The sequence below is a fragment of the Leuresthes tenuis genome, unplaced genomic scaffold, assembly GCF_036924035.1.
Source record: "Leuresthes tenuis unplaced genomic scaffold, fLeuTen1.0.hap1 SCAF_12, whole genome shotgun sequence".
In the NCBI taxonomy this organism is placed as follows: domain Eukaryota; kingdom Metazoa; phylum Chordata; class Actinopteri; order Atheriniformes; family Atherinopsidae; genus Leuresthes; species Leuresthes tenuis.
In genome coordinates this window covers 15,365,033-15,389,745 of record NW_027325366.1, presented here as the reverse complement: position 1 = coordinate 15,389,745, position 24,713 = coordinate 15,365,033, and the positions used below count along the sequence as shown (strand labels likewise).

The window sequence follows — 24,713 nt, the reverse complement described above, 5'->3', positions numbered from 1 at the left end:
TAATGTGAAATTTGAAATTATAATTTCAAATACACCATGTTATTGGTATCTGTGATTAGTTAAACCTGCATCCAACGAGCATTAAAACTAAGGCTAATTGGTATTTCATTTTATTTTCAAACGTCATATAATTGCAAGCCACTGTGCTATAGAGATCAACGTCAATTTATCTGAGTGTTTGTGTTTTTGTGTACACAGGGAACTGTGTGTGTGGAGAGTGTAACTGTTATGATGTAGATCCTTCTGGCGACTGGGGAGACATTCATGGAGACACCTGCGAATGTGATGAGAGGAACTGCCATGCAACATACGACCGCTACACAGATGACTTCTGCTCAGGTCAAAAAGGGTTGTCTTTTTTTTAAGAAATGTCTTTATTTATTCATGGAGTGAAAGAAAAACTAAACAACCGACTTTCAAATCACTGATAAACCAATCTTTACACAGTTGAAATATCAACTGCTTGCTTGCTCATGCTACAGCTTCATATTCTTATCTAACGTTCGGTGAAAAAAGAAATAAATGAAACCTTTGGAGTTACTTTGCAGAAGTGACTGGCTAAATAGTGTTTTGTAATTTGTAGGTACTACAATTTCAATGCATAATAGTATGTTTCTCAGTATAATGGTTAATTTCCTTTCACCTATCAAACATCGACGGGACTTTCCTCTCTGCCGCTAATGGCTAATACTCAATATTCATTGTAGTGAATTATCCATAGAACTAGAAATTTTTTTTTTTTTGGGGGGGGGGTGAGATGACCTTTTTTTTAAATAAAATATGATAGAGACTGTTAATTAATTCATCAAACTTAATAATTTACACCATCCCACCTCTTGCAGTCACACCAACTCTTTGTCACTCTTTCAGCTTTGTAACCAGCCCAACGCCCTGCCCTGTAAGATGTATTAATCCCTGGTGACAGCTATTGTTTGCATTCTGACTTTGTTTTGAATCTGTGCTTCTTCTACTTCTTCCTCTGTCCTCTTGGCAGGCCATGGCCAGTGTAATTGTGGCCGGTGTGACTGTAAGGAAGGATGGGTTGGGAAGAAGTGTGAGCATCCTCTGACTTGCTCCCTGTCTTCGGAAAGCAGTCTGAAGAAATGCAGAGGAACATCCACTTTGCCCTGCTTCGGACGAGGTACCTGGTCTTCCCATTGCCGTGGTTACTGAATGAAGCCTGTATTTAGCTCTCACCTCTTGGTGAAGAAAAAAAACAAGATCCACCGTTTCACATTCCTTTACTCATTGTTAAAGAGGGCTTTAAAATAATTGGTGTGCCCAGCAATTGTTATTGCAACTCTAATGAACAAAATACACATAATCACTGTATGAATGTTTGGACGGAAGCTATCTGATGTGTGACCATTTTTTTGGTCTGGTTTGTGCACTGCCCACATACATATATGCAGTATGCAAATGCAGGTTTATGTCTATGTGTGAGAAAGAGTTGACACCTTATGCTTGCATGAATGTATGCTATTTGCTGAACAACTCTTTCAGTCACAGGATGTGGGTCAATACATCCAGATTTATTAGCATGTGTCGTACACTTTGTTAGTGGGCCCTCTGAACAGAGGAAGCTTGCTTTCTTTGACCCTTTACATGTTGGCCTTATTAATATGTTGCATTCAGATTAAAAAAAAAACAAAAGTGCAGGTTGTACTTGTTTCAGTCTTGGACCATCAAGCTTGTTGATGAATGATAGTGGGGTAAAACTGGGGAACAGGTATAAGTGTTCTATCACATTTTCTTAAGGTATGGACTTGCGTAACGATGGATTCACTTAAAGTTTTTCATCAGTTAACACTTGATACTCCTTAATCGTCTGAGTGTTCAATAAATTTTACATAAATAAACGACTGGAATAAGCTATTTATTTCTTAGTATTCAGATCCTTCAGACCTTAGCACAACTTCTTCCTGAAACACTTAAACTTCTTTTGAATCTTATCTTAAGTTAGTACTCAGACAGTTCAAGTAGATTTATTTCTAGATATATCTAAAATGAACTTTTCCAGAAACTACAGACTTTTTTTCAGCTTTAAAGGCATTAAAGATAGATGAAAGCGTAACAATTGCTATCGTCTGGGGTAAGGTTCCACGTTCATGACGCTTAGATTAGTTATTTATTTGAAATGAGATACAGATAATTTCAGCATCAGTCTTGTCAGACAAGAAATATATTGCCATAAAGTTGCTGTTTCTTCATACAAAGTTAGCATTGCACAATAGTTACCTTACCAATGTCCTAAAACTTCCTGCATAGGCCATCAGTTCATAAAATATATGTCTGATAGCTGAGCTTCATCCATGTGTCTTCTGATGTGTCTCTTCTACCTGAATTTTACCCAAAGCAGCAGATTTAATATGTCAAATTTACAGTGTAGCATTGACTGTTGTTCACTGTACCTCTGTTTATTTTGCTCGGAATATTATTGTATTTTTTCTGTAGAAAACCTGGCAGTGTCTCTGTAATTCAGGAGAGGGAACAGTAAAGCTTGCTGGTCTCAGTGATTCAGCTTAATTATGCAGTTGGAGGTGGGTGATACCACAAGTGCTCACCCCGCTCAGTCTCAAGGCTTCGAGATTTGCCGGGGGTTAATGTGAAGCATTGATTTTATATTTCATTTGACTGTTGGGGAGGTCACTAGGGAGACCACAGCTTTTCAACTGTGATATTGTTCCAAATAAAAAGCGAGGATATGCGCACTGTTGACTATTGGATGTTGTTATGTTGCAACAGATATCCTTCACATCCGTGGAGGCTGATTAAATCAGGAGTCTGAAACCACACAGGGCAATGCTGCTACCATGGAGATAAAGACATTAAAAAAGTAAACATCACCACAGGTCAACTGTGCAGCAATGGCAGAAAGCACAGACTGACAAAAACAAACTAATTTAGTGTCTTTTCAATACATCAACTATTCATTACAAATTGTGTCAGGCAAACTTTGATTTTGACAGCCTGAATCCAATACCACAACAACGTTGAGGACGCATGGTGCTCCCACTCGCATTATGACACAGCAGAGATTAGCTTGTGCTGGGAGAGTTAATTAACTTTAATTCCTCCAGTAGTACTTTTAAATCATCTCCAAAAGTGGCAACAAAATTAACTTTAAATTACTATGTGCCATGGGAAAATGAATGCTTGTTTTTCTGTATATAGTTGAGCAATATGAGGATGGCGAAGATGAGGGCTAAGACTAAATTTGGTAAATATACTGGAAGAACCAGAATTTCTCACATTCGCTGAGCCAACATTTTATGTCCATTAAATGATGAAAAGCATACTCTGCAAATCATAAAATTTCAATAATGCTTCTTCTGTTTGTTGTGCTTCTCTTATGTTACTGGTAATAAATGTCTAAATGTGACAGACTGTGTAGGGAAGCCGTCTGGGAATCAACTCAGACTACATATGTCAAATATACTTAAATGTGAGTATGTGGCAAATGTGCACATGGATTGTTTAAAATATTTTTATGTATATATGTGTACATATTTGGTTTAATGTTTGTATCAAAACACCTCAAAGCAAATGATTACATTGCACAGCTTCAACTGCAAAATGTGAACAAAAATAAAAGGGAGATGAGAGAGTCAGGAAGCAGTTTGGAAGTTTAAGGGACAGTGAGAGAAAAAGAAAGAGACAGACGTTGAAAATCACTTAGGCATGGATGAATGCAGCTGGTACAGATGGCAGCTTGAGCGGAAAAGCCTTGAAATTCCAAATAGCAGTTTCAGAGCCTTTCTTCCTCAGAGATGGAGACAAGATGCTTGTGGATAGCACATTCTTTACACTGTGGTATTTCCTCTAGGAAACACCTGCTTTCAACATTTTTCTTGCTGATTCTTGGGATTCCTCTCTCTGCTCTCCAATGACTTGTGGCAGACATCAACTCTGTGGCTCCTGCATTTAACAATCAAACGACTTTGTTGCATTGTTTTTTTTTTAGCATTTACCTTTGAATTTAAATCCACTGCATCAGTTGCTTTGCCCCACTGATATTTTTACTTTCTTGCATTCTTACAGCCACCTTATACTCAATACATCCTGCCTGGTAAATGCTACACTTTAGATGCTAACTGAAAGCTTTCATTCACACGGCAGGATGAGCAAAGCATGGCACATCATTAGTCTGAATTTATTATGTTTGGTGTGATGCTGGACTCGTTGCAGCCGTTGCAGAATTTAAAGTGAAATAGTTAAAAAAAAAAGGACAATGCAAGCATTGGTGATGATGATGCTAGTAAAGCTGCTTGTTTGTAGTCTTTTGGACTGGATTTCTAAAAGAATTTCTGACCTAATAGTTATTTCTGTCTTTTATTTAGTGCAGTGTCTATCTTTTGATACATGTATATTTGTAAAAGCTCTTTTTTGTTTCAGTGCACTGACTACAGAAGAACACTTGTAGGTGCAATGAAGAGCATTTTTTGCACCTTTGGTTTGTTAGTTAAGTTTCACAACTCTGTGATGGAAAAAGTGTTATATCTGTTCCTGTGTTAATGCCGATCTGGCACAGCACAATTGTGGTACTTATTGTGGCCTTTTGCCATGCTTTTTCATTGGGTTTAACCGCATATTAATACGATCGAAATCATATAAACCTTTTATTTTGGTTGGATTATGCAGTTTCCTTTTGAAAAGACTTAAACTAACATGTAAATGCACATAAAAACACCATTTCATGGCTTCTCTATGCCAAGTTTTGCTTGATCATCTATCACCACTGCACATATATAAGGCTCAGCAAAAGTATGTATAGTTTATATAGTGCGAGTGTTTTTTCAACACTCAAAGCTCTTGTAAGTGAATGTACAGCAGGAAAACCAACAAAATGCATTTACAGTAAGATTTCATGTGAATGGAAATATTTGGAAGCTGACACTTAATTTAGTAATAACAGTCAAGACAACTTGCTTCCCAAAAATGTGTCATTTCATCCATTTACACATGTAAACTTGCTTGATTAGGATTTAGAATTTTCCTCAGAAATGGATTTTGTGAACACTGTAGAGAAAAACAAAAAAACAACAACAGTGAGAACCGCTGTACAGTCATATTTAGGAGGGTTGATTCAGAATTCTTGAAAGATCATTTTTCCCCAGTAAGAGGCCAACTTGGATATTCCTCCAGTCCCTGCAAATTTTAAGGAAGGAGAGGAGTTGACATGAATAATCACCATCTTAACACTTGATTACATGCCTTTGAATTCATTTAATGCAATTAATGTACACATCCTACTCGAGCCCTTTTACAGCATGACTAAGCTTTCACCTCTGCTTAGTAAAATTGCAAAACCTTGTTTGCAGCCGTCTGATCTGCTTTGTTTTGTGCGTAGCTTTCTGCTTACTTTTAAGAACTATGGCTCAAGCTGGTGTCTACTGGTGTAACGTTGTCATTATGTCATGGCCTCGGGACACAAGTGCAGGGTCGGCTCAGATTCAACGAGGTTTATTATATAAACAAAGCACAGCAAGACAAGGCAGGATGAGGATCTCCTCACAGAGCAAATGAACAGGGCTGTGAAAAAGCGCTCACCTCAGTAAATATGGCTGAGGACGAGTGCAGCTATGAAATTTAACATGAACAAAAAACCTCTCCACTCTAGGAGGAAAACAGAAAAGCTATGAATGATAACAAAACAATGTCACGCTCTCCTATTGAGGCGGATTTAAACAATAACTCTTAAAAAAAAAAAATATATATATATAAAATTAACTATGAAACGTTAACTATTAACTTAAAGCTCGCCTTTAACGGCGGCACAAAAGGTCTTAATGAACACAACAACAAAAAACGCTCCACTAGGGGAGGAACTATGAAACATTACAAATCAAAACTCTCAAAAAACAAACCAAAAAAACCCCAAAAAAACGGGAGGGACAGAACAGAGCTATGAAACTTACCATGAGTTAATAAATACATAAACTATGACTTTGGATAACTTACAAATAAATACGCTCTGCAGGAGAGTCGCTCGACTGCATGACTGTGATGCAGGATGCGAGTGATGGAGGTCGTAACAGGACGCAACATACCGGGACAGGACAAAGGGAGACGCAGACTATTTGAGAACATGAGGGACCAAGGGGGACATGTGGAAACACTTGGGAATCAGGGAAGACAATCAGACACAAGAGCTGATACCTGGAACGAGAGGGGAAAGTTAGTATTTCAAAATAAAACAGGACATGACGAGACAAGACATGAAACAGAACGTAAATCGTGACACATTAAGGTGTTCTCTAAAGACAACATGGCAAATTAAACACTCAAAAACAGACTGATGTGGACAGTTTGACGACTGCAAAGATAACCGATATGGCAGGGGTGTTATGACATCACCATTTGCAAGGGTAACCGAGTCCTCAGAGCAGACTATGGTAAGCTCTGTGTGAAGCAGGAAGAGATATTGCTGCAAGTCTTTTATGTGTGTGTGCGCGTGCGTGTTTGATTGCGTGGTCGTAAAAAGTGACAGTGATATGACATGCACAATGCATTGGATGATGGTTTCAGTCGAGTAGCTGTCTAGTAAATTCATGTTCTGCACCATTTATTGCCACTAAATTCACTCAGTGAGTCATCAGAATATAAAGCCAGGCAAATAGACATCATGGATATGTTTCAGGTGTTACTGAGTGGCATTAAAAACAAAAGGCAACATACAGGGAAACTACTCAAAGAGAATAATGAGTGTAAAAAAAATAAGACTTTATCATGCTCATAGGAGAATGGGGGAAAAGAGCATGGGTTGGAATTAATTTCCTTAGAGGCCAGCTTACATGAATCACCTCTGGGTGTTTGGAAGGTGAACAACTGTAGTTATATCTTTCATTTTAGTTGGTTAAGCATGGAGCAGACACGTATCAGACAAGGTGTTGTGTTTTCTTAAACTGAACTGCATATCTCTGCATCATTGAAACATTCTTAAACTCAACCAAATGGCTCGGGTGTAGATTCTCAGTCATCCTGGTTTTGATAATCCTAAAAGATTGAATAGAGGGGAACTTGACCACTCTTTTTGGTTCTCGAGAATATTTAATCTCTCAACTGAAAGTCTTCTTCAGTTAAGACACAGGGTTTCCCCTCAAGTGAACATCTTACACTGCGTTCCAAATGTTATGCAAATCATATTTTTCTCTGATTTAGCTAAATAGTCCATGCAAATGACAGTCAGCATAATTTTCAAGTCATCAGTTGTTGGAGTATAATTTGAATGTTATTGAACAAATCTCCCAATGATTATAGTATTTATTTATAAAATAAAAAGCATAAAATGCACTGTTCCAAATTATTATGCATAACAGTTTCAAAACATTTTACAAGTTGTGAATTGAAAATGATCACTTGTTGAAGTAGTAACATTAGGAGGTCGTATTTACTGAAATCAAAAACTATTTCAATCAAAAACATCTTAACAGCTCAAGTTACATTTGAACATAGGACCCCTTATTTGACAACAGCTACACAGTTCCTGCATCCATTGAAATTATGAGTTTTGGGAGTTTTTCTGCTTGACTTTTTTTGCAGGATGTCAGAATAGCCTCCCAGAGCTGCTGTTTGGATGTGAACTGCCTGCCACCCTCATACATCTTTTGCTTGAGGATGCTCCAAAGGTTCTCAATAGGGTTGAGGTCAGGGTAGGATGGGGGCCACACCATGAGTTTCTCTCCTCTTATGCCCAAGAGGAGATATGGACTTGGCTGCTTATATAGCACCCAGTGATGCAGCGGTATACCTTGCAGCATAACATGGTGCATTGTCATGCATGAAGATGATTTTGTTATGGAAACCATGGTTCTTCTTTTTGTATCATAGGAGAAAGTGGTATTAATAAATATTTAAACCAGAGGTAATTTTGACACCTTCAGAGAGCCTAAAAGGAGCGACCAGCTCTCTCCCCATGAATCCAGCCCAAAACATGACTCTGACACCTCCTTGCTAACGTCGCAGTGTTGTTGGAAGATGGTGGTTGTCCATCAACCATCCACTACTCCATCCATCTGGACCATCCAGGACTGTACGTCACTCATCAGTGAACAAGTCTGTTAGAAAATTAGTCTTCATGTATTTCTGGGCCCACTGCAGCCATTTCTGCTTGTGAGCATTGGTTAGGGGTGGCCGAATAGAAAGTTTATGCATAATTGCAAGCCTGTGGAGGATCCTACATCCTCTAGAGGCACCAGTAGTTCCAAATACCTGTTTACTGCTTTGTAATGGCATTTTAGCAGCTTTTCTCTTAATCTGATGTATTTGTCTGGCAGAAACCTTCCTCATTATACCTTTATCTGCACAAACCCGCGTGTGGACGGAGTCAGCCACAAATCTTTTTACAGTACGATGATCACACTTAGGTTTTTGTGAAATATCTAAGGTTTTCTTACCTTGTCCAAGACATTCAACTATTTCACACTTTTCAGCAGCAGAGAAATACTTTTTCTTTCCCATCTTGCTTGAAAACGGTGGTCTGCTTAATAAAGTTGAACGTCCTTCTTCAGTAGTTTTTCCTTTAATTGGGATCACCTGGCAAACTAACTATCACAGGTGTCTGAGATTGATTTCAGTGAGTCAAAGAGCTCCGAGACACAATACCATCCATGAGTTTAATGTAAAAACAAAAAATGGAATCTTTATGACACTTAAATACAATTTGCATAATAATTTGGAACGCAGTGCAAACTGAAAAAGTAAAGACAGCTTGGGGATCATTCAGGAGCTGGATAAGTTATTAGCAAGTGTTAAGATGTGTCCAAGGACAGTTAATATTCAGTAAAATTATTAATGAAATTTACTACCATTGGGGCATCACTGACCATTATCAGAAGCTAATAACTAAAAGTAGTCTCAAAATATGTTCAGCTTATGTGTGTCAGTCTGGGACAGAGATGACACACGGAGCATATATTAAGGCTATGAATCTGAGTACTGAAACTTGCCACCAGCAGTTCTCACAGTGAAACATAAACAATGACCACAAAACAACTTCTTTTAAAATAGTATAGTAGAATTTATAAAAATTGACACAATGATTAAATTAATGACACTTTCATTAATAAACACTTTTGACTACTAAGATAATCCTATGTGTGTGTGTATATTGGAGAAGAGGGGAGGACACGGAGACAAAGTGGCAGCCGTGATCATGTGATGGTGAGGGCACACAATGGCAGCCATGACCATGTGATGGTAAGGGCACACAATGGCAGCTGTGACCATGTGATAGTGAGGGCACACAATGGCAGCTGTGACCATGTGATAGTGAGGGCACACAATGGCAGCCGTGGCCATGTGGTGGTGAGGGCACACAATGGCAACCGTGACCATGTGATAGTGAGTGCCCACAAAGGCAGCCGTGACCTTGTGATGGTGAGGGCACACAATGGCAGCCGTGACCATGTGGTGGTGAGGGCACACAATGGCAGCCGTGACCATGTGATAGTGAGGGCACACAATGGCAGCCGTGACCATGTGGTGGTGAGGGCACACAATGGCAGCCGTGACCATGTGATAGTGAGGGCACACAATGGCAGCTGTGACCATGTGATAGTGAGGGCACACAATGGCAGCTGTGTGCCCTCACTATGTGTTCTGTAAGTCATGTGTTAGCCAGAGAAGCTATAACAATGGGAAAGTTTAACCCAAACTGTCAGCTGTACACTGACCTTGGTTTGGTCAGTTGAAAATGGGGTCCTTACAAGCTTTGTGTGCTGCAAGAGAGAGACAGAGAAGGATCTGGCCAGTAGAAGGCCTGGATCCTGTACGCTGTGAGAGCAAATTAAGATGAGATTAGCAAGCCTTTGTTGTCCACCCCATGGAGGGAAGGGATAGGGCTGCAGGAGAAGGAGCCGGGAGACTTCTGTCCTCAGAGGTTTGGCAAGAAGACAGAGTGTGTCACCTTTCTCCTCAGAGATCTGGCAGGGAAGAAAGTGGGCAAGCAAGGGTTTTTACTGACTTGGTCAGGGGCAGTGGCTACCTGGAAAGGAAGCCAAGGACTTTCAGAGTAAAACCCAGTTTCCTCCACAGATGAATGACTTCAGTTGGGCAGGTCCCCAACAACATTCATCATTTATTCTATTAAATTCAATTCAGTTTTATTTATATAGCGCCAAATTACAACAATTGTCATCTCAAGGCACTTAAATAATCTAGTCCAATTCAAGCCAATTGGAATTCAATTCATTGTAATCATCTAGATATTAAAAAAAACAAATCAATATCCTAGCTAAGGAAACCAACAGCAAAGAAACTTGTCTTCAGTCAAATCTCCCGTCCTGAGCGTGCCTGTGGCGACTGTGGAAAGGAACGACTCCCTTTTAACAGGAAGAAACCTCTGGCAGAACCAGACTCAGGAAGGGTGGCCATCTGCCTCGACCAGCTGGAGTTTGAGAAGACAGAAAAGAGGGAAAAGAGGGGGGAAAAACATCATAACACCATTCAAAGGATACCTGTTGAAACAGGGAAAAACAAGTTAATAACCACAATAATGTCACATGTACATAATATAATTTGAGAAATTAAACAGAGGGAAAAAGAGAGCAAAGTGAGGAAAGGTGTGACAGATGAGGTCACCCAGCAGTCTAAGCCTATAGCAGTTTAACTATGGGATGTTTCAGGATCACCTGAGCCATCCCTAACTATAAGCTTTGTCAAAAAGGAAAGTTTTAAGCCTAATCTTAAAAGAGGAAAGGGTGTCTGCTTCCCGGACATTTAGAAACTCTGGGAACAACAAGTAAACCTGCAGTTTATCAGAACCTATTGGTTTAATCTGGTTTCATAGATAAGTACAGCTGAGTATCATCAGCAAAGCAATGGACATTTATGCCATGCTGTCTAATAATGTTACCTAATGGAAGCGCATATAAAGTAAAATTAGTTGATAACTACATGGGCATGGGATTTCTGTGGGAGCATCTAGTGCTTTAGAAATAATTTTTTTTGCATTTTCTACTCCAGTGAAAATTGTTATTTTCATGGCATGATTCATGCTAGCCAATCTTTATTCAAAAAAGAAAGTTGGGAGACTTTACATGTTTTCATTTATAAAAAGGATCACCTCTGCAGCGTATTCTTCCAATCTCATCCTCTTTGCAGTAGTATTTACCACTGGGAGATACAGTTACACACAAACACTAAGAATTTTCTTGAATTTTTACTCAGTTTAACAATCAGACCTAAAATAAGTAATCATTGCAGAATATCTAGAAATGATTAAGTGTTACAAACTTTATCCTGCATTGGTAAATACTTAGAAAGGGAACAGAACATTTTCCCTGTGTCTGCTGATACAGTGTCTGTATGTGACCTGCACTAAAACCAATTCCCAAAGTTCCCAAAATTAATATGAACATTAGTCATCTGGTAAAATGGTCAGTGAGTAGGTATGCTGTAAAACTATAATGGTTCAGAATAGATCATCCTTTTCTAATGAGCTTCACTATCAGCCAGTATGCTCACTCGGTAACATCCCCAGAGACGTTCTTCACTGACTGATTCAAGTGGGAAAGCAACATCTTGAGGTGTGAGCACGAGTAGCTGTGCTGCCCATAAGTGTGTTTATTGGAGCGAGTGATTTCCATTTGTGATTTTGTAAATGTTGTCAGCCAGAATGAGTGTAGTTCCAGTTTCTTTTACTTTTCTAGTGTGAAAACTAGGCTTCTAAATTACAATTTGAATAGAACATTTCAAAATTACAGATGATAAGAGACACTTTCGGAAAGATCACCCCAGCAGTAAAACAACTCAGCTATGACATACTGCTCAGATGTGTTTAAAAAACCTCTTTGTTTTTCTAGGTCAGTGCCAGTGTGGACAATGTACTTGCCATCCACCTGGGGACAGCCGTGTTCATGGCAAAAACTGTGAGTGCGATGACCGCCAGTGTGAGGACATTAGTGGAGAGGTCTGTGGAGGTAAGAGCGCAAAAAAACAGACATACAAGCAAACAACAAATCATTGTGTCCATTCAAGATTGTGCCAGTAACAGGAACTTGAATCTACGATCTACAGAGAGCAGGTCTGTGATTGAACTCATCACTGTTGAAGCTGCTCTGTAGTGAAGTAGAGCTGTAATTTAAAAATAATACATCTAAAACTAGATAACACATCTGAATTTGTACAGGCAGTGTATACAATATATATGAGTACACTTCTGTGCAGTATTGCTTTAAAGAATAAATACTCAAAACATTTGAGCTTATTGTGCAAGAAATTAAGAAATAGCTCAAATCCTCTGAAAAGTCTTAGGTACTTTGTGATATTAATTTGAGTGATTAGGGGACAGGCTGAAAATGAAATAAAGGATCAACTGAAATTTATACTTCACATCATACACTGCAGCTGCTAAAAAGCGAGAAAGAACACAGGGAATCAGAGAACCAATAATGGATTTTTATAGATCTGAATTAAAAATGACTATTACTGAGCTTTTTTCTGTTTGATTTCAGTGTATGGGACACATAGTATCTTCTGGATATACTCAACATGCTAACACTTTTAATGTTTTTGTTTTGTTAACATTTTATGTAAAAAATGTATGTAGTTAACATGACAGCATTCCTTACTTCGCAAACAAGAGTGCGTGTGTGCATCGAACATTTGAATTTCTTTTTAAATGACCATGTTATTTGCCAATCCATTGCCATAGAAATATGAATGTGGAAGTGCTTTCCTACTAGTTAGAAAAACAATACGAAAATAAGATCAAATCACCCTTTTTACAACGATTTACATTATTTAACTTTTTCTTGCCTTGCTTTGAGACAGTGTTCTTTGATGATTATATAAAAGGTATCTGCTGTCTATTAAATAAGTGGTGCATTGCGACGTCTGAGGGTAAACTTCTCTTTCAAGTGGAGTTCATTATTTATATGAATGGATTGCTGGCTCTCATTTGTGTGCTTGGCTGTCCAGAGACAATCCTTCATGAGGCTTCTGGGGACAGCCTGTTTGAGCACCAAACACTGACACAGTTACACACACAAACACGTACTGTGCAACGATGCATACCTGCTGTGAGGCTGACAACTATATACTCATGCTTGTGGAAGTTATTGGGTGTCGAGAAATGTTGAGAGGCTCTCTAAAAAAGACATTCAAAGTGGCAGGTAGAGATCAAAAGAAGGAAGCTTTATGGTGAGGGGTATAGGAAACTCTTCAAGGTACTGTGCTGTCAGTGCCCCTGGATGTTTGGACCTCACTGCTGACAACTGAGAAGAGACAAGTGCATATAATTCAGTCCTTTTGTGTTAACAAGCTTGTCAGTCAGTTTAGTCAAGACTTGGCTCTTGAGGGTTTTCTCAAAACAAAAATAACAAAGGGAGAGAACAACCAAAATCTCTGCTTCACTCACTAGAATTAAGGCCTGTGGACAAATTCTTAAGTGCCCGGGAGTGGTAATAAGGTTGGCACAGAAGCATTAAAAACTGCAGCTTATCAAAAGATCATGTAAGTTTGCTTTAAAAATCCCCACTTACCCTCATATTTAAAATGCCAAGATTCAAATAAAGGGTCCGTGAGAATGTTTATATAAAAAACCATTAATAACTATTTGAAAAATAAAACAAACAAACAAACAAACTAAAAAGGAGTGTGAATAGCATGCATTCTGAGCCCTTCAAAATGAAAGCATGGTTATTTGTCTGAACTTTTTTTCCCAGTCAGAGTCTGGCGACCCATTGAAAATGGGTCTGCTACCCACTTTTGGGTCGCAACCCACCAGTTGGGAACCACTACTTTAGGTAATTTACTTCAGTAACAAAAAACCCAAGTGCTGCCCCATATAACAAACTGAAGACCTAAAAATGATGCTCCAAAACCGAATAGTGACATAATGGTGGCCTTATTGATCTTTTATATGTAGTCTGTGAATGAAGCCTTATTCACTTTCTATGGAACAACTGATAGAGATGGAAATGCTAATCAACTTGATGATATATGCGGGTTAAGGCTCAAAAACTTTATGGTTGTAACATGGTAACTTTATGGTTATAAACACACGTGTGCACTCAACACCAGAGGAGAGCTCAAAGTATGACAGATATGCAACCTGCCATCTAGCATTTATATACTGCAAGCAGATACCCAATTGGCTAGAAACTGCAGCAATCGGGAAACTTAAAATACATTTCCTGCCACAATCTACCCCAACCCCCCCCTTTTTGCATCGTCGCCCTGACAACTAAACCACTTGACTCTAGGGTTGGAAACTAACTCCAAAAGAGCATGCACAGAGTGTGATATAGAAGAGGCAGAAGTCCCCTGTTCTAGTCTCCTCACAGGCCTTGGGAGACGACTGATATTTAAATACTGACCAGCAGTTGATCGTGTGGTCTAACGCACTGCCATGTCTGCATTGTCTGACATTAAGACTTGGGGGGGCTACATACAAGAGCACAACCAGGGGGATCCATGCCAATGGCAGCCTTTTATGAGGATGATGAACTTGCTGGGTTTTAATGGATCATCCACTGGCGCAATGGTTTAAACAGCACCACTTTTTTTTTTTTTTGAGGGGGGGGCTTTAGAACTTTATACAAGACAGGGCCCCATATGTCTTGGATCTTGCGATGCCCTCTTATGCTACAGTCATGAGGAAGTACCAATTGACCCTCTGCCAGCGGTGCATCTCGGACATCCAAATCACGATTCCTCTTTCTGCAGTCTGCAGTAGTTTGTAACTGCTCTCTGGCTCCTTCAAATGCCAACTTGAGGCAAGCTTGATGCTCCTTTATCCAATCATGAACACTTCCACCAACAGGATTCTGCACTCTACCCAGCAGAAAGTCAATAGGTAGTCTTGGTTGATGTCCAAACATAAGGAATAAGGGAGACTCACCAGTCGACTGATGGCGAGTGGTATTGTAGCAGTACAAAACCTGTGGCAAACAAGAACTCCAACCTCTTTTATGAGTGATAGTCAAAGATCACAACAAGTTTTGAGGGGTTTGATTGAAACGTTCGCACTGACTATTGCCAGCTGGATGGTACGTTGTGGTCCGGCACTTTCTCAGTACCATATAGAGCACAGAGTTGCTGGATAAAAGAACTTTCAACATTTTGGCTCTGGTCTGCACATGTACAAGCAGGGACACCAAACTTACAAAACCACTCCGTTTCCAGGACATGGGCATGTCAATCATTGATCATTATGAAAACGTCTGTCATAACAAGAACATTTTCCAGCCCATTATTGGCTGGTTCCAATTAGGTAAAGTCAATCGCCAAAATGTCATAAGTACAACACTGTCCTTCTTGAGAACTGTTAAGAGCAGGTAGCAGCCACTACTTTCATCAATATTGCCCAAAAAGCGCTGTATAACATTTCTCAATTACATTCATCCCCAAGACACCAGGAACCTTAGGAGGGATATCACTAGGGGGATCTTTGATGACCAAAATGCCACACTGGGGAATCAGCTTACCACAGAGCTCAACACCAAGCTCCATCTAACCAATGTGGGAAATAGATAAACCATTAATTGCTCTCAGGTGTAGCCAGTGAGAAGACCACAAACGCTCAGAGCCCCATGGCTCAAAATGCTTGTCAAAGAAGCTGTCCATGATAGTTGACACCATTGCCCCTTGTGCCAACCAGGCAAGGGACGTTAATCCCTCCCGTGTCTATGTTTAAATGTCGACAAGAATAAATTAACTTAGAAGCATCCCCCAGAGAACTGGAAGGGATTCCCAAGCCAGCCGCAATTCAGTGGGCACTAGTTTTCCAATCAGGACTTAGACTGTCTGCCAAGTTGTAAAGAAGCCTCAGATGTGGAATGAGGGCGAGAAGGAACGTGTGTCCCATCACACTCCCTGGCCAAATGACCAGGCTACATATTAAAGGGCCACTCCAAGGAGGACTATGGGGGTATCCACGCAGGTGTGAGCTTTGCAAAAATGTATGCTTTCAGTAAGCTGATCGAGCTGCTCTTGCTGTCATCTTAACAGTTCCTTCGTCTCACCCATTTCAGACACTTGAGCAGTGTGAACACCTTGGGAGACTCCCCGTGTCCCACACTAAATGCTAAATGTTAAAGGAATAGAATTAGCTCGACGTCTCACGCTTCCAGGCAAACCCTCACGTTCCCACTTGATTGCTATCAAAAACCTCTTCTACAAACTGATCCCTCAACAAAGTATCACTGGGTGCACATAGTTGTACTTTCTTCATAAGGCTCATTAAAGCCAGGGAAAACTCTTGGTCTCCTGGAGAAAAAGGCCTCCTGCAATGTGACGTAAGACTCAGAACACCCATATAGCTCCTGCAAAATAGCCATCACCTCAGATGGCTCTTCTTGGTCAGCGGCAGGGCAATATTTTATCTCCTCCTATGCCTCACCTTCTAAATGATCAAACAGGAAAATTGCCTGATCAGATGTAGACGACCACGCTCTCATGCACACTTGTACCTCCTCAATCCACTCAGACAAACGTATGCCAGACCTTCTCCTAAACATTTCCTATCACAAAGCACAAAAAACTAATCTCTTTATTGAAGGGAGACTAGCAATAGAAACAGGGGGTGATGCAGAGGAGGTTGCAAGTACATCACCATGGGCGGAAGAGACAGGGTTCCATTCCTGTTGCAGCTGCTAGTTGTCTGCTTTCAATTGGCAACCAAATCCCTCTATTCTTGCAGTTCCTCCTCCATAATTACAACCAGAACTCAAAGGCCCACAAGAAATAGCTGCTTTGCCATGATATCAAAATACAAAATAAAAAGCATAAAACAATACAAACAGTGAACATAAATACATGCAAAGATGAATGGAACACGTCACCACTTCTTGACAGGTACATCCTGCCTACAACGCCAGATTGAGGGGAGTCAAAAGTTAAGACCAACAACCTGGGAATATTCCTTAATTAAAAGGTGATAAGAAATTAGTAACTTGAAATTTAACTTGGAACAGGAACTGTGTTCCATCCAAAAATTAAATGCATTTACCAGATGCTCTTAAAACCTAGAGTTAAAAACAAGTCATTAAAACTGCTATAATATAGCTAAGGGATATTCTACTCAATTGAATTCAATTCAGTTTTGTTTATATAGCACCAAATTACAACAGTTGTCATCTCAAGGCACTTAAATAATATAGTCCAATTCAAGCCAATTGGAATTCAATTCATTGTAATCATAATCCAATGAAATCCAATTAATTAATTTCAAAATAATCCAATACATTCATATAGAGCCAATTCAAAAACAATATCCTAGCTAAGAAAACCAACAGATTGGACCGTCTTCAGTCAAATCTCCCATCCTGAGCGTGCCTGTGGCGACTGTGGAAAGGAACGATTCCCTTTTAACAGGAAGAAATCTCTGGCAGAACCAGACTCAGGAAGGGTGGCCATCCGCCTCGACTAGCTGGGGTTTGAGAAGACAGAAAAGAGGGGGAAAAAACACTATGACACCATTCAAAGGACACCTGTTGGAACAGGGCAACACAAGTTTATAACCACAATAATGTCACATGTACATAATATCATTTGAGAAATTAAACAGGGAAAAGAGAGCAAAGTGGGGAAAGGTGTGACAGATGAGGCCCCCGAGCAGTCTAAGCCTATAGCAGCTCAACTATGGGATCTTTCAGGATCACCTTAGCCATCCCTTACTATAAGCTTCATCAAAAAGGAAAGTTTTAAGCCTAATCTTAAAAGTGGAAAGGGTGTCTGCTTCCCGGACATTTACTGGCAGCTTATTCTACAAGAGAGGGACCTGATAACTGAAGGCTCTGCCTCCCATTCTACTTTTAGAAACTGTGGGAACAACAAGTAAACCTGCTGTTTGGGAGCAAAGTACTCTCTTTGTTTGGAAAATATCTTACAATGAGATCTTTAAGATATGATGGAGCTCGGTCATTAAGAGCTTTATATGTGAGGAGAAGAATCTTAAATTCTATTCTGACTTTAACAGGGAGCTAATGAAGAGAAGCTAAAACTGGAGAAACATGATCTCTCCTGTTAGATCAGCTGGAGGCTTTTCAGAGAATATGTGGGACAGCCCAATAATAAGGAATTACAGTAGTCCAATCTTGAAGTAACAAATGCATGGACTAGCTTCTCTGCATCACCCTGAGACAGGATGTTCCTGATTTTGGCAATATTACGAAGGTGAAAGAAGGCAGTCCTAGAAACCAGTTTTATATGTGCGTCAAATGATAAATTCTGGTCAAAAATAACTCCAAGCTTCCTCACTGTAGAACTAGAAGCCAAGGAAATACCATCTAGAGTAACTATTTAACTAGACAATTTCTCCCTGAAGCGCTCAGGTCCAAAGAGAACAACTTCAGTTTTGTCTGAATTTAGAAGCAGACAGTTCTGAGTCATCTAGGTCTTTATGTCTTTAAGACATGCTTGTAGTCTGACCAACCTATTGGTTTAATCTGGTTTCATAGATAAGTACAGCTGAGTATCATCAGCGTAGCAATGGAAATTTATGCCATGCTGTCTAATAATGTTACTTAATGGAAACATGTATAAAATAAAAACAATCGGTCCAAGCACATAACCCTGAGGAACTCCATGACTTACTCTGGTGTGTGAGGAAGATTTTTCATTTACAAGAACAAACTGGAATCTATCAGATAAATATGACTTAAACCAACCTAATGCAGTTCCTTTAATTCCAATAACATGTTCAAGTCTCTGTAACAGAATGCTGTGATCGATCGTATCAAATGCAGCAAAAAAGCGCAAGGAAAATTCCCTTGTGCTTGTCCAACAGGACAAGCACAAGGGAATTTTCACCAGTGCTGTTTCTGTGCTATGATGCACTCTGAATCCTGACTGAAACTCTTCAAACAGATTATTTATATGTAAATGATCACAAAGTTGAGCTGCAACTATTTTTTCAAGAACTTTAGACAAACAAGGGAGATTGGATATAGGTTGATAATTAGCCAAGACTTCTGAATCAAGGATAGGGTTTTCTAAGTAAAGGTTTAATTACAGCAACCTTAAAAGTCTGAGGTACATATCCTGTCAACAAAGACAGATTGATCAAATACAATATGTAAGTGTCAATTAAAGGGAAAACCTCCTTGAACAGTCTGGTTGGAATTGGGTCTAAAATACAAGTTGATGGTTTGGAAGAGACTATTGCTGTTGTTAGCTCAGAGAGATCAACTGGGCAGAAGCCGTCTAAATACAAATCAGGTTCGAAAGATACTTCTAAAGCTGCTGCACTTGATGCTACATCAGTGATAATAGTGGGAAGGATTCCATCATTCTTCTCTCTGATAGAAACAATTTTATTGATAAAGAATCTCATGAAATCATCACTGCTGAGAGTTATAGGAATACATGGCTCAACAGAGCTCGGACTCTTTGTCAGTCAGACAACAGTGCTGAAGAGAAACCTGGGATTATTCTTATTCTCTTCTATCAATGATAAATAATAAGCAGAACGAAGGGCTTTCTTATACGTTATTAAACTATCTTACCAGACTAATTGAGACTCTTCTAAATTAGAGGAAAGTCACTGTCTCTCCAGTTTTCTTGCAGTCAGCTTTAATGCACGCAGCCGGGAATAATACCAAGGAGCCAACCTCTTCTGACGGATTACCTTCCTTGTCAGAGGGGCAACATTGTCCAGTGTTGTACGCATTGAAAATATAGTGCTGTCAACAAGAGAGTCAAGTTCTGCTGGAGTAAAATTTAGGTAGCCGTCCTCTGTCATATCTGCACATGGCAGTGAAGAAAAGGATGATGAAATCAACTCTTTAAAACTGGTTACAGCATTCTCTGACAGGCACCTTCTATATGTAAAATTCTTCTCAGATGCTGTATAGTCAAGTAATGTAAATTCAAAAGTTATCAAAAAATGGTCAGACAAGACAGGGTTTTGAGGGTTAACTGTTCACTCTCAATGCCATAAGTCAGCACAAGGTCAAGGGTATGATTAAGGCAGTGAGTAGGTCTGTGAACACTTTGAGAAAATCCAATAGAGTCTATTATAGAATTAAAGTTAATTTTAGGCTGTCATTTTCAACATCTACATGAATATTAAAGTCACCCACTACAATGACTTTATCTGTACTCAGCACTAACTGAGATAAAAACTCTGAGAATTCAGACAGAAACTCAGAATAAGGGCCAGGTGGACGACAACACAACAACAAACACAAGAGGTTTTTGTGATTTCCACTTTGGGTGGGAAAAACTGAAAATCAGAGATTCAAAAGAGCTAAAACTAATCTTGGGTCTAGGACTGATTAGTAACCCTGATCTGAAGATAGCTGCCACTCCTCCTCTGCCTGTGGTTCGAGGAACGTGAACATTTAAATAGTCAGAAGGAGTTGATTCATTCATGCTAACATGCTACTCCTGCTGCAGCCAGGTTTCTGTAAGACAAAATGTATCAATATGATAATTATAAATCATTCACTAACAGATACTTCGAAAGGAGAGATCTAATATTCAGCAAACCACATTTAATAGTTTGATGTTTTTGTTCAATTAAAGTTTTTGTTTTAAATTTTGTTTGCACAAGAGGAGTTGCTCCTTTTGTGATTTTTGACTGGGGGGTAGCATTAGCCGCAGATAAGCGTGTAAGACTACAACTCTGCATCCTGGTCTCAACCCAGGGTTGTGATGTTTTTGGATGACTAATAAATTCATCCATATTTCTAGAAATGAGAGCCGCTCCTTCCAAAGTGGGATGGATGCCGTCTCTCCTCATTAGACCAGGTTTTCACCAGAAAGATTGCCAATTATCTATGCAGCCCATGTTGATATCACTTACCAGTGGGGAGGCAGGTTAAGGGATAGAAGACATCTCAAATCACCCCACAGCACACATGCATCACACCCACTTGCACAGTTGTGCAACCCAAAACCCGAGGTGCAAAACACGCGCATCACATTGGAAGGAGACACCGCCACCAGAAAAGTCATGACCACCACCACTGGGAGTTCAGCCTCTGAAACAGGAAGACACTTTGTAAATATGGAGATAAAAGGGAGCACCTTCAAGGTACCGATCAACACTAAGCACTGTGGGGATCAACAGCTAAGAAAAGGCCTCCCGCCTAAATCACATAACACACCAGACAATCTGTTTAATAGACATTTGATTGCCAGGGAAGAATAAATTTCTCTTTCCAAATGGTTTTAAATCAGATCATTCACACAGTGCGAGCACGCTCACGCAACAGCGCCCTATCGGTCTGTAAATTAACGTATTTTATGCCAGATATAAGGTCCAGGTTTAAAAGAAACAAACTTCCCCCTTAAGCGCACAAAGATCCCGATATTGTTTACTTTAGCCTAATTGTAATTATCTTTCTGAAATACAATTATTTCAAAAGATCATGATTTTTACATCAGACGTGGCTCTTGATAAAACACGAGTGTCACTCATGAAATCTTAAACCCTAAGTAAGAGTCAACATCCTTGCATAAGAAGTGTCAACATTATCATGTTGTGACAGGAGAAATGTGACAGGAACTGTATTACATTAAAGAACAGTTAAAGTAAAATGCAGCTACTGTACTATATTTGAGCTTTTCTTACAAAGCTCCGATATGGACAATGTCATGTCAATCCAATGCATATTCTTCTCATCAGTAACTCTTTAATGTCAAATCCTCTGAGCAAAAATCTGTTTTTCTGCATGTGCACAGCCCTCAATGTCTGCAGCACTGCTCCGCAACCTGGTTCTTTGAAAAAATATTTTCTTCTCTTCATTTTATCATTAAAGCTGTTCTGCGAATTCTGATATCCAGAGAGAGGCAAAATTGTTAGTTATTGTGACTATTTAAAACTTTACAGTGTGGAGAGGGGCTGTCCTTTGTGTCAGAATTCACGAAATTCATTTTAAAATGAATAAGTCTTGATAAAAGAAGAAGACATTTTTTTTATGCAAAAATAAAGTTTGTTTATAAAGAAGCAAGATCATTGCCCCATCCATCACTTATTTCTTCTTTTCCTCAAATTACTGATCCAGCTGTGTCAAACAACTCTGAAGCACTGACAGACTATGCATAGAATTCCTAATTTTGGTATGCACTAGATCCACGATTGCACCCCCTTCATGTCCATCCTTACATGCAACAGCACAGTGCACGCTTTGTCAAAGACAGGTGCAGAGTAATTGAAGAAGGGCTCGGTCGTCACACTTTCAAAGCAATTAACCACTGTCAGGAACTGGCTGATTGAGGCAGTCAGCCATGCATGGCCTGCCATGGCTTCCACTTCAGCTGAGGCAGAGGCTAGCTATCTTTGATACCTGCCGACAGCAACAACCAGTAAATACCACACAACCCACCTCTGCACCTCTTATTTATCAAAAGCACCTACAGCAGCGGGAAGCGAGGTGAGGCGCAGATAGAGAGATAATGAGGAAGAACAGACAATGTTGATATACATTAATCATTCACAATATCTTGACAACTGACAAGTGAAGTGAATAACACAGATCATATTGTTACAAGTAAATGTTCTGCAGGAAATCTTTGGGTCCTGGCATTCATGTGGTTGTTTCTTTGCCAAGGTCCATCCTCTTAGAGACTGCTACAAGCTCACAGACCTCTGCTGCATTTTTTTGTCAGTATGCATTTAACTACAACATAAAACTACCTCAAGGCACTTTGTATAAAGAAGCCCATTAGTGCCCTCTGAGCAAGCACTTGATGACGGTGGTAAGGAAAAACCTTTTTATCAAGAAAACACGTCTCATGAAACGAAACTCAGGGAAGAATATGGATTACCATGGTTAACTTGGTAGGGTTCTGGCTTGTTCATGAGTATAAAGGGACAGATGATTGATTTGATTTTCAAAACAGTTTTCCACTCTTTTCAAATTTAACAAAATAACTGAAACCAACACACTGGGAGGAAGTTCATAAGAAGTTTTTTCCCTTTTTCACTTTAGTAGATTGTAATATCATTACAAAACGGCAGTTGGCACAATGATGGAGGTCAAGGTAATTTTTAGAGGAATAAGACAGGCCTGCTTGAACTACTTGAAGGATTGCAAGGCAGGCAGATGAAACCAACTTTTTGATTTTAAAAGGGATTGCGGAAGATTTTGCAGACTCCACAGAAGTGGTGTTCTGTTCTACAATGACATGCTTTCGTGCTTTGAACAAGCGTTGCGGGTGCGAGAGGAAGCGGGGACATTTCATAGAATTGACTAAATTAAATAGCAGAAATTTCTGGAGGCAATCGCACAGTTTGTAAAAATGATGAAGATTAAAAGAGGATAGTCTCATGATCCTCCAGCTTAATGTAAATTGAAAATATGTGGATACATCTCAAAAGGAACAGTAAGATGGTGTCAGAATGTCAAAGACAGAATACTCTTGTAGAAAGAACAGACAAAATTGTCCCCAAAAGAATCAGAAAGACTCACTTGGCAACAAAAATGTTGACAAGCTATGGTACTATTTTGAGGGTATTTAGAAAGTTTTTTTATTTGACTTTTTGATGTTTGATGAAGAAATGTATCTTATTTCCTATGGGAAATTAGGTAATATTTTATTCACCAAAGTATTCATAATAAAAGCAATTCTTATAAAGGGTGCATGACAAATAAAAAGGGATTTTATGTATTTTATCAGAAAAGAGTCTGATCCCCTGCCACGGTCATTATAAAAGGAAATCGAGATGCATTTCTAGATAAATCGACTCAATAGCAGGTGACTTATTCTATTAGTCTATTTAGATCAAAATATTTATACATATATAACTATATATGTATAAAAAAATTTGAATATCCAATTTACAGTTTAATGATATACAAAAAGTGCACAAAGTGATTGTCAGTGTCAAATTACACTGAAGCCTGGACAGCATCCTCCTCTCTTCCACGGTCGTCAGACTGTCCAACTCCTCCCCCATGACTTCACCAGCGCTCCTGATCAGCTTATTTAGTCTGTTGGTGTCTGCGACCCTCAGCCCACTACCCCAGCGTGTGACAGCGAAGAAGATCGCATTGGCCACAACAGACTCATAAAACAACCTAAGCATTGTCCGACAGATGTTGAAGAACCTCAGCCTCCTTATGAAAAAGAGTCAGCTTTGGCCCTTTTTGTAAAAATGTATAATTTCCATGATAACATCTACGACCACGAAAGTCTCCACTTTCTTCCTCTTCTTCATCACCTTCTCAACTGTTTTCCTTTAGTCATTTTCCTTTGTAGATGGACCAACTGCACAAATGGATATAAGTACTAAAGTAATAAAAACATAATGTATAGTTTAGTAAAGTGACAAGACGCAAAAAATCTTTTTAACTGTTGACTAGACAGCATATAAGCACATTTTTAAAAAGACCAACCCTTTTCTTGTATGGAAAAAAAAGATATGGTTTCTTTGTTTATTAATATGATTGATCTTTAAATAATACAAATGCTGCTAAGAAAAACAATGGATGATGGGATAAAATACACTTACACCACTGTTTTTTCAATTTTTTCATGGAGCCATTGAATGCAGCCTATGCACCAGCACTAAATATTACGTGCTAATGTTGAAAAATTATTAGTAAAATATACAAATCAAATCATTTTTAATTAGAATTAGAATCTAAGGTATAGAAGTTTAGAAAGTTTTATTGTTTGCATGCATTTAAATGTTGAGTCTTAAATGTGTGACTTTAGGTGGCAGAAAACTCGACTAAAGATTGATTGACTGATTCGATAGATCTTCTAAGCAATTTCCAGCTGCAGTTTATGGATTTACAGTCACAAAAATGATGGAA

The 24,713-nt window shown here is 39.2% G+C and overlaps 1 protein-coding gene across 1 annotated transcript in view; it reads left to right on the top strand.

Moving 5' to 3' along the window:
• Window positions 1–24,713, top strand: part of itgbl1 (integrin, beta-like 1) — a 55,932-nt gene that overhangs the window by 21,245 nt on the left and 9,974 nt on the right. The window contains exons 6-8 of the mRNA XM_072396597.1: window positions 199–339; window positions 995–1,141; window positions 11,805–11,921. Coding sequence (XP_072252698.1) covers window positions 199–339; window positions 995–1,141; window positions 11,805–11,921 — 405 coding nt within the window. The remainder of the gene's footprint in view (window positions 1–198; window positions 340–994; window positions 1,142–11,804; window positions 11,922–24,713) is intronic.